At 45.4% G+C, this 11602-nt stretch overlaps 1 protein-coding gene across 2 annotated transcripts in view; it reads right to left on the bottom strand.

Moving 5' to 3' along the window:
- The window catches only part of TXNDC11 (thioredoxin domain containing 11), a 98779-nt gene extending 90324 nt beyond the window's left edge, over window positions 1-8455 (bottom strand). For both annotated transcript variants that reach the window (XM_074965444.1, XM_074965443.1), the window contains exon 1: window positions 8229-8455. In XM_074965444.1, the coding sequence (XP_074821545.1) occupies window positions 8229-8368 (140 nt within the window). In that variant the 5' untranslated portion in view covers window positions 8369-8455. The remainder of the gene's footprint in view (window positions 1-8228) is intronic.
- Between the last annotated feature and the right edge of the window lie 3147 nt (window positions 8456-11602).

Below are 11602 nucleotides of genomic sequence, written 5' to 3'. Positions count from 1 at the left end.
TAGAGCTTTTGTTATTGAAAACTTAGGAAGCTGCTTGAATGCACAGATATTTATATTAACTGGGGAATTAATTGCTGTTCTAATGCAACTAACTCACCATACTTAGGAAGATGCAAAAACGGTCCTGAAGGATGGTTTCATATAAGAAGATACATTTTGGAGAGACTATTTTAATAGTAGACTAATAACTCAGTAGAGCAATGCTGATTTAAACCAGCTCTGATTCTATCCCTACATGCTTATACTCATTCAAAAAAGCCTTCAAGTACCCAAATCTTTTTGGAACTAAACTGACATTTAGAAAATGGACTGAAGACAAATGTTAGGTATTCAAAGAGATCTTAAAAGCCATTTTTAATCAAGACAGCATTACAAATGTTGACATGAACTGATGAATCCTATTACGTAGGTATGAACCAAAGAAGCGACTGAGTCCAGCTCATAAGGCGATAAACCAGTAAAGAAGTGATGAACAAAATCGCTTAAGATATGTGTTAACTTTGAGAAAGTGGTTAAAAATTGCCTTCACATCTCTTGCAATTTACAACAGAGAAACTAAGTCCACACCAGAGGACTAAACACACACGGTGAAGAAAGAGAGAGAAAAGCATTACAGAATGAGAGATGCTCAGAGCAAAAGCAGCAGTACCTGCAACCCACAGGAAGGAACAGCAAGAACCCAAAAGCCAGGAAGAAATCTTAAACCCTGCAAGATTCCATCACCAACCCTAAAGTTTCAGTTGATACATGTAGTCTTGCATAAACACTGACAAGGCTTAGGTTAACTTTATTACTGAAATTGATTTTTACTTCAGTATTGACATATTGTTGGATCTTGACGTTTATTAATAGCTTCTTCTGTTAAACTTTGAATATCTGAACACCATATTCTTGGTATTGCTGACCAAGCTAAACCTTTTAATTTAAGATCTCTGGACTGGGTCTTCAGTTGATGTAAATCAGCATAGTTCTACTGACTTCAATAGAGCTATGCTGATTTATAACTGAGGATCCATCCTCAATTTTAATTAACTACCTGTCGCAGATCACTGATTAAATGAAGTGAGGGTTTAAAAGAGATTTTAAATTGAGATTTTAAGCAAATACTATTAAAGTGTCTTATTTTAAATGACTGAACAAAAGCTCTCCTCTCAGTTACTGAATTTCATAGTATTTACCATTGTCTATTCATAAACTGTTTTATCACAGATCAACTAAATCAAACAGGATTCACCTTTAAACAATCTGTCTTTTCCATCAACACTCTGTCAGGATTATTTGTGATAAATACTCATGGTCCTCCTCTTATTTTGGGGGTATATTAACTTCTGCTTTAGCTTTCCTAGAGAAGAATGTTCCTTACAGGAAGCAGATCTCACTCAGGTAGAAGATGCAATCTCTTATTGGAAACTGTCCACAAGAAAGACATAACAAAAGAGATAGCAGTGGAACTGAACACACTGTTTTAGGTTGTTGTTTTTCTGATAGAATAAATAGCATTAAAAACTACTGTCCAGAAACTCTCATATATAGCGCTCTGATCCTGCAAAAACTGCATGTGCTCAGCTTTACTACTGTGCGTACCCAGACTGCTCACGGTCGTACAGTGAAGCACATTTGTAAGTATTTGCAGGATTGTGGCCTAGGTTCTTACTATACTCTAAGAATTCTCAGGGTCAGATTCTCTATCTTTTACATTGGCTTAAATACAAAATAAATGTACTGAGTTACTACAGATTTACACTAGTATAAATGAGATCAGAATCTGGCCTGTAAAGTTGCCTTTCTTGCCTAAGTCATGGTATCCCCTAATCCAGCGGTGGGCAAACTTTTTGGCCTGAGGGCCACATCGGAGTATGGAAATTGTATGGCGGGCCATGAATACTCACGAAATTGGGGGTTGGGGTGTGGGAGGGGGTGAGGGCACCAGCTGGGGGTGCAGGCTCTGGGGTGGGGCTGGGGATGAGGGGTTTGGGGTTCAAGAGGGTGCGCCAGTCTGGGACCGAGGGGTTCGGATGGCAAGAGGGGGTACAAGGCTGGGGCAGGGGGTTGGGGCGCAGGAGTGGGTCAAGGGTAGCAGGCTCTGCACGGCGCTTACCTCAAGCAGCTCCCAGAAGCAACAGCATGTCCCCCCTCCGGCTCCTACATGAAGGCACGGCCAGGCAGCTCTGCACGCTGCCCTGTCCGCAGGCGCCACCCCTGCAGCTCCCATTGGCCATGGTTCCTGGCCAATGGGAGCTGCGCAGGTGGTGCTTGGGGCAGAGGCAGCATGTAGAGCCCCCTGGCTGCCCCTTCACATAGAAGCCAGAAGGGGGGACATGCCACTGCTTCTGGGAGCCAGGCAGAATGGGGCAAGCCTCCTACCCCGCTCCCTGGCTGGAGAGCCAGAGTAGGGCAAGCCCCAAACCCCACTCCCCGGTGGGAGCTTGAGAGCCAGATTAAAACGTCTGGAGGGTCGGATGCAGCCCCCAGGCCATAGTTTGCCCACCCCTGCCCTAAGCTATAGTAAGAGCCTGAGGTGGGATGCACATCTAATATCTTGATGAAAAACAACTATTAGTAATTAAGCCTACCTGTTCTTTGTTTCTCCAGGCCACAATTTTAGTAACCCTGGAATAAAATTATTTTGCACTCAACACACTAACTCAGGCATAAAAAAGCCCTTTTCATGATCACAATTACTCTGCAAAATGTCAAGTTTTTTTAGCACTACACTCACTTTAATTTGTCAAAAGTGTATGAATGGTTCTGCCTGCTTTTATGAAACAGATCCTAAATTTTCTGGGCAGGACTGTGCCTCTTCACTCATTTGTATAGTATTGAACACACTACTGGAGTTTAATATTTAGTAATAATCCTCAGTAAATATTTTAAAGTTATGGGAATCCTACGTTTTTATTTAAAAGAAAGTTTTTGGAATTCTAAACAAGAACTTTACAAAATTCAGATTAATGGCCACATATAAGAATCTAAATAGATGATGTCTTTACTATGAAACATATTAACTGATAAGATTGCTCTCTTCAAATGGGGTGCAGGAAAGGTTTTAAACTGTGAGACAATTTAAAATTTAACTAACAAAGGAATAATATTTGGCCAGCCTCCAACTGAGGGTGGGGGAGAGCGAGTAAATTTAAAAAAAAAAAAAAAATCAATGAAGGAAGTTATGGTCTGGCAGCTTTTATATTGATTTTCTCTAACTTAACTCCTCATGGGCTTCTGAATACATAGCAAAGTAACTTCTATTTGCTCTCAATTTTAACCATTTCCAAACTACTAGAGGGAAAAGGAGAGCCAGGATCCACAATCACTTCAGTATCAAAAGGATAACAATAAATGCTAGTACCAATGTGAGGGGGTAAGTGAATGGTTGGACCTGAACAACCCGAGATTATACATTTATAATAAGCATGAGGTATACGGAAGAACGTTAGATGAACTGTTATGCAAACACCAGCCCATAAAAATCAGTTTAAACTTTTTGTTTAAAGGTCTGTTTTATCCACCTAATATCTATAGTCTTACACTTAAGACTTTAATCCTGCAAACACGCGCATGCTTAACTTTACTGCCATGTGTACTCCCATTGAGTTAAACAGAACTACTCATGGCAGTAAAGTTAAGCACACAAGTGTTTCCAGGGTCAAGGCTAAACTTGGACTTTAAACTCTTCAGAGTAGTATATGTTGTACAGTGCCTAGCACAATGTGGCCCTCATCTCTAGACACTGAAGAATTTTTTTTTAAAATCATATGTAAAGGTTGACACCACTGTCACTCTCTTTTTTACCCTGCCTTTCTCCTAACTTCCAAATGACCACTGCAGCAGCATTGGAGGACCATGCTGGTACTTCTACTTTTGCAGTTAACACCTCCATAGCAGAGTTGTACTGATCAGAACTATGCTGCTGGAAACACTATGGCAAAACCACCCACTTTTTTTCCTCCAACAACCCCATATCCAAGAATCCTTTGTCCTGTTTCAGTCCAAAAACAAGCACAATGTTTAAACACATTTTTAATCTTTGTTTGCCATATATGACCAAAGTTGGCATTCATATTCAGTATAAATAGTTGTTGTACGATATATTTTAAAGTACAATTTCTACATTAGTACTGAACATCTCATGACTTGCATACTCTCTAAAGCAAGTATATATTCCATATATACAAAAATACATTAAAAGAAGATTATTTAAATTGCACAGTCAAGCACTCAAAGATTAGGAAATACCAGATTTATACTTGTCTGTGCAACTTTAATTCACCCTTGTGCACCCAACAGCTGCACTGACCGAAACAAGGTCCTGTGGCAAAAATAGCATGTGAAGATATAATTAAAGACTGTACCATAAAACTTCAACACAAGGGAACAGATTCAAGATTGCACAGACAACCAAAAATCTGACATTGCCTAACTTTTGAATGCTTGATTTTGCATCCTCGGTAACATTCTATTAATGTAGTTTTTCCATTTGCGATTTCCTAGGTTTGGGGCACTTGGGTATTTTTTAAAATGAATAAAAGTAAAAACAAGGTTATGTGCAATTGTGACAATCTCCCCACCATGCATCAGCAAGAGGATTTGAAAGGTGTGCCTGCAGTGCTGCAGCACAGATTGCTACCCCTTGAGCTTCAGGACTAGGTACTCTAGCTGGCAGCAGCAGAAGGGGATAGACTGCTGTGTCCAGGTGCTGATTCCAGGGGAGCCTAGCTGAGGTCTCCTCCCTCCACCTTTCACACCAACAGTTGTGGGGGAAACAGCTGTGCCATGTGGCATCCCCAGCCACATGCTGGGTCCAGGGATGGTTGGAGGGAGCCAACTCGGCTCTCTCTTTCTACCCTACTCCTGGAGGAGGTAGGAGGGTTCCTGCTATTTGTAGTGCCCCAACCAGGGGAACATGAGCTATGTATCGGGCTAAGGTTGTGAGAGGGAGAGGAAAGCCCAGCTCATTCTCTCTCTTTACCCTGCTACAGCAGCTCCAGACGTTCCCAGATGTTTTCAGAACAGTGTAATGGTGGCCAGGCTTAGAATAATTGCTTTTAGTTATTGTTTTGGCATGCTGCCGAAGTCTTCCTCAGCTGGCGAGATAAAATAAACAGTTATTTTTAATAGTTTATATCTCAACAAAAGCTTAACAGAATTTCAAAGGACAAAAATGGCACTTCTGTATGCACAGGGCTATCTGCCCGGTGAACATCAAAGGTCTGCTGCAAACAATGGAGGTCTGAAAGCTTCTCAGAAGGTAAAGGTCGCAAGAAAGGTGATAAACAATTTAAATATAGGTGTCACTGCCAGCTTCCTATACAGTAAATTTAAATTCTACAGCTATTTACAATGGTTTTCTCTGCAGCCAGAGAGCTACAAATATTTTTATTTTGAATTGAAAGTTTAAGTTCTGTGAAAAAATGTTTACAACCTGTAGCTCCAGAAAGTAGCTTTGAGACCTATCTTGAGACCATGACCCCCCCAAGGTTGAGAACCATTATACTATGACAAGCATCAGAAGAGGCATCTGTGCACCCTTCCTTGAGAAATTGTCCTATAGGTAGGGCCCTACCAAATTCATGATCCATTTTGGTCAATTTCATGATCATAGGAATTTAAAAATCATAACTGTCATGATTTCAGCTATTTAAATCTGAAATTTCACAGTGTTGTAATTCCAGGGGTCCTGACCCAAAAAGGAGTTGTGGGGGGGGGGGGGGCCCACAAAGTTATTGTGCGGGGGAAGGGGTTGTGGTACTGCTTCCCTTACTTCTGCAGTGCTGCTGGTGGTGGCACTGCCTTCAGAGCTGGGCAGCTGGAGAGTGGCAGCTGCTGGCCAGGAGCCCAGCTCTGAAGGCAGAGCAACCACCAGCAGAAGTACAGAAGCAAGAATGGCATGGTATGGTACTGCCACCCTAAATTCTGCACTGCTGGCTACAGAACTGAGCCCTCAGTAACCAACCGCCACTCTCCGGCCGCCCAGCTCTGAAGGCAGCGCCACCACCAGCAGTAGCACAGAAGTAAGGATGCCATGGTGTGGTATTGCCACCCTTACTGCGACACTGCTGCCTCCAGAGCTGGGCCCTCAGTCAGCAGCCGCCACTCTCTGGCCGTCCAGCTGCGAAGGCAGCGCCACCACCAGCAGTAACACAGAAGTAAGGATGGCATGATATGTTATTGCCAACCTTACTTCTGCGCTGCTGCTGGTGCGGCTCAGCTTTCAGAGCTAAGTACCCAGCCACCAGCCGCCACTCTCCGGCCACCAGCTCTGAAGGCAGCAACGAAGTAGTAAAAGTGGCATAGTATGGTATTGTCACCCTTACTTCTGTACTGCTGGAGGTGGGGTACCACCTTCAGAGCTAAGTACCCAGCCACCAGTCATCACTCTCCAGTCACCCAGCTCTGAAGGCAGTGCAGAAGTAAGGGCAGCCCCCCTAAAATAACCTTGTAACCGCCCTGCAACTCCCTTTTGAGTCAGAACCCCCAATTTGAGAAACGCTGGTCTCCCCCATGAAATCTGTATCATATAGGGTAAAAGCACACAAAAGACCAGATTTCATGGTGGGAGACCAGATTTCACAGTCCATGACGCGTTTTTCAAGGCTGTGAATTTGATAGGGCCCTACCAATAGGGGAATTTTTTAAAAAACTGAGACAGGTAACAGTGGTGGGCATGAAATATACTACCCCCATGCAATTTTAACCCTCAGAGACAGTAAGCAAAAGTAGTCACCATCTGACTGTTTGTTGTCCTATGAGTAAAAAAAGAAGTTAGAAGTCTCAGTCCACTGTCTATTGATCTGAACGTCTTCATCATAAAAACCATGATCACAGTTAGTACCAGCTGGCAACTTCTTAGAAAAGAAACAAGAGAGTAAACAGACATGGAAGAACTACTATCTCAATATTAGAGGTCCAGGTTGAGACCTCCAGGTCAAATTTAAGTACGTTGCGAGAGATGTAAGGAATACTCTACAATGCCACTGTCTGTGCTGTTCTCCATATAGAACACTACAGTTTCTGGTGCTGTAAAGGCAGCAACTTTCCCATGTACCAATTTAAACGCAAGTAATTTTTTTAATGGAAGTCACATTTACATTATTTGAACACTTTTTTGCACTGTCTTTCTCTGGTAACAGCATAATAGAATTACCTTCCTGCCATTAGTTTATATATTTAAATAGATATACTAGGAAAGATCAAAACTTCTAAATATATTTATAGAGCATAAAAAAAATAAAAAACAAAGCAAGTTCTGAGATTGCATTTTGAGTTTCCAAACAAAATTTTAACCAAACACAGCAAGATGAAAGCTACATGCACACACATAAGGAACATATGTTACCACAAAGATCAAACATGAAGCAAAACTAATTGCATCTAAATCTCCATTACATGTCAAAAGTAGTTAAACAAACTTAGCTCTAATCAGGTTTGGACTGAACTTTCTCTCCATAGTATTGCATAATATGGTACATCATGGGGGCTTTTACACCTTCCTCTGAAACGTGGGGTACTGGTCATTGTCAAAGATGGGATACTGGACCACAAGGATTATTGATCTATTCTCAGAGAGCAGTTCCTATGGGACAGAGCTATTAAAACTCATTTTGATTAAATGAATGCTTTCAGTCCCTGTGGATAGCAGAAGAATGACATTAAAGCAGCCAGGTTGGTGTACAGAGGAGAGAAGCAGCTGCTTGGTATCCCCTTTATGGCAGAATGTTCCTAACACAATTCTTTATTAAGATACAATGAACGCTGCATGCTATGAAAATGTTTGAGAACCCCTGCATTAGGGAATCCTTGGTGCCTGTCAATGTCCTAGCACGGTTGACACTAATGTCCTTCCACTGCAAGATCTGAGGGATGACCAGGCCTACCATTAGGTACCTTTGGGTGCACACCACTACTAATGGGGAAGCTTAGAAATCCCAATATATTCCATTTAAGGCCTCGAGGTATAGGTCAGTGCCCTGAGAACAGCTCTGGGCCTCCCAACTCTGCATACTAAGGCCCCGTAGGGTGCATGTGACCACAGGAGTCCTCAGCACCCCCCATTTTCTCCTGGAGAGGTTCCCCGGGGTGCGTGCCAGTGCCCAGGGAGCCCTCAACACCCCCATATTCTCCCAGCAAGGCTCCTGGGGGTGCCTGCCAGCGCCCAGGGGAGCCCACAGCGCCCCCGGAGTGCACGCCAGTGTCCAGAAGCCCACGGCCCGCAAGCTCACGGGCCCGGTTACCTGCAGGTGACTTTGAGGGTGACCAGGAGGGCGCAGCCCAGCACGATCGCAGCTCCGCACAGCAGCTCGGGTCTCCGGGACATCTGGGCAGCGCGGGGCCGAGGGGCAGCGGCGGGGCCGGAGCCTCCGCATAACGACATCACCACCCAGCCCGGGGCGGGGAGGGGCGGACGAGCGAGGCAGGGCCGCTCGCGCTCGCACACGTCTCCCTACCCCCGGCCTGTCAGGGGCTCCTGGGGCGGGACGCCTGGGGGCGGCTGCCGCGCACGAGCGAACCCAACACCGCCACGTCTCCTCGCCCGCCCCGGCCCGGGCTCCGCCAGCCAAGGCCCCCAGAGTAGGCGCACACAGGCCCGGCCCTGCGCCGCGGGAGTGCCTGACTGAGGCCTGCCTACAGCCAAGCGCAGAGCCTGCGACTGAACCGCTGAGAGATCGGTGGGGAGGGAGCCGCACGGGACCCCCAGCCCCAACTGAGGCCTCCTCGGTCAATAGAAATGGAGGGGAAAGGCGTTAGGAGCGCGCAGGGGGTTGGATGTGGGGTGCGTCGCCGCAGAACCCCGGGGCCTATGGCAGTGTCCACGGCCCCAGCGGTACACGCCTCCTTCCCGTTTACCAATGGTTAAAACACGACCGACCCGCCACCAGAGGTGTGGACGGGGTTTGCGGCCGGACCCCGTGGCGCGTAGGTGCTGGAACTAGGAGTGCTGGGAATGCTGTAGCACTCCCCTGGCTTGAAGTGGTTCCATCCTATACAGGGTTTACAGTTTGGTTCAATGGCGCTCAGCACCGCCACTACAAATATTGTTCCCGCACCCCTGCCGCCGCGCGAAACCTACCAAACCCTTGTTTTCTTGCTTTGTTACTGAACATAAGCCAAACGTCTGACCTCTGTGGTTCTGGAGATATTCTTCCCAAGCCTGAACCCGTTGGTACATGGACCGAGTGGAATGTCCTCTGAATCTTCAGCCAGCTCAGGTGCCTGATCCTTTTCCACTACTGCTATTTAGTCCTCTGTGAGCAGCAATGCAGGAAAAGCGGTGACCATTTTTTGGATTGGTCTCAGCATAGTAGATGTTGCTAAATGTTCAAGCCCTCTTTTTTGATCATTCTTGTAAGTATATAACAGATTGAATAAATCCAGGACAGGTGAAAAGAACGGAACTGCACCCTTCTGTGAAGCATTTACCCATTTGAGTACTGTCCACAAAAAATGAACTCATGCTGTTTAAGGAGGGTTGGAGGCTTTTAACAGTAAAGGGGTTTTGTTGAAACAACTGAGTTTCATGTGATTTTGCTTATCCAAGGTAACTTACAAAAAAAAAAAAAAAAAAAAACAGCTTACTGATGTCCTGTTGGGTTTCACAGCTAAAGGACACTTCCCAGCCTATGGAGAGGATTCACTGAGCCCAAGACTCAATTATCGGGGACAACAGAAAAATTGACAGGAGTGAAGGTCAGAAGGTCAAAAGTAGGAAACTGGAAGGGGACACTGCTCCTCCAAGGTGTCAAGGGAGGTGGCAGATGCCACCCAGAGGAACTCTGCCCAGATGCATGAACGGAGGGAGGATCCGAAATAGGCCCCGCAGTTGCAGAGAGCCCCCTCAGTCAACATCCTGTCCCTGGTATTGTAGATGGCCACTTTGGCCATCGCTAGGACTAGGTTGACAAGGAGGTCCCACGACTTTGTGGGGCCACAGATAGGGTGTGCATATATGAGAAGGTGGGGAGAAGTGCAGCCAAAAATGCAACAGTAGGTCGAGGACGAGCCGGAAAAGGGGCTGCAACCTGGCACACAAGGTAAACATGTGCCAGCGTTTCCCTCACACCGCAAAAGGGACAGAAATCAAGAACAGGGGTGAACCAGGCCATGTACACGCCTTGGCTCAATGAAGGAGCTGCCAACTAATATCTCCAGCAGACCGTGGGACCAAGGGGGAATATAGGCTGGCCCACTGGGGTTCCTCACCCTCAATATGTGGCAGTAGGTCCTGCCACTTAGTATCGGGTGGGGACACGAGGGTGAGGAAATAGAGAGAGAGAGTATGGAGCTCAAGCGTGTACAGATGTGCCCTTGGCACGGTTCAAAGGCAAACCAGCTGCAGGTTGTGCTGCCTGGTCAAGGTGTGTAGATGGGACAGCCAAGGGGGCTCAGGGGACAAGGGCCCTATGCAGAGACCCGGAGAGCCTGGGGTGGGTAGGGAGCAGCCTCCTGCAGGTCCCACTTGAGGTAAACTCGAGAGACGGGCGACAAGGCTGCCCTCCTCTCCTGAAATACGTGCCGGGGAGTACAAAGGGTGGAGAGGCCCATGCGCTGAGCAAGCCCCAGGGGAACAGCTTGTTGATGGGGGTGGCAGGTAAGTTAACTGAAAGGAGAAAAGAGGCAGGAATATATTTGCCAAATAGAAAGAACAGGACCAGTAGAGAAGAAGTCCTATTTCAATCCTAGAAGTTTATTAAAACAAATTAAGACAAGTGTAATGAAGGTTAGCGTTTCAACAACTGGTACTTCAGGGACAAGCCAAATATTCTATGTAACCTGTGTACCCTACTGTAATTTCTGTATGGACACAGAGTAAAGAGCATTTATCATGCAAGGGCTTATGCTCTATTTTTAAAGGTATCATTTGAATCCATTATGCTTTTATTTCATGGACCACAAGGGACAGATCAATATCCAGGCTTGTTTGTAGTGTGCAAGTACTTGAACGAGCTGATTTTGCATAATGTAAAATGTATGGAACTAAACTATGGCCTGAATCTCAGTAACCACATTCAAACAGTTGAAATAATTCTTAAAAGCTTTCCCAGTGGAAACAGATCAGCCAATAAAGGAGCAGATTAAAAAGGAAGTGGGGGTTTTGTGGGAGCGGGATTAAGAAAAGCACAAATGAATGTCAGGAATGAAGCAGGCAGGCAGATCTGCAGTAAAGACAAAATGCGGTAAGAAGAGAAAGATTTCATAGTTGTGACCCAGAGGGTAACCTTATTCAGAAGTGACATTTCAGAGCAAAGTATAACTCTTCTGGTCTTTCACTGCTGGATGGGGCCTATCTCTGAAGTGGGTTGTGAAGTACGATTCACTTTGGGGCGGGGGGAGGGGGAGAGAGATAGTTCCCAACACAAGAGGCTGGGAACCATATGATTCTAATACAAAACTTGATAGCACTTTGTCCCATTCCTCTGGGGTGGACACTTAAAAATAACCTCCTAAAGCAAGCTCTACTGCTTTATTTTTTAAATGTACTTCCTGACCTAATCCGTGTTGCCCAATGTGCGGTATAAATGACCATTTAGTCTACCAGTGCAGAAAACCTATTCCTAACATTTGCCCTTTTTGGGTTGTCAGCAGCAGTTCAAAAGCAAACTATTCTAAG

Source organism: Natator depressus, chromosome 10 (assembly GCF_965152275.1).
Source record: "Natator depressus isolate rNatDep1 chromosome 10, rNatDep2.hap1, whole genome shotgun sequence".
Lineage (NCBI taxonomy): Eukaryota > Metazoa > Chordata > Testudines > Cheloniidae > Natator > Natator depressus.
The sequence above is the reverse complement of the archived record's forward strand: the minus strand, read 5'-3'. Positions and strand labels throughout refer to the sequence as shown.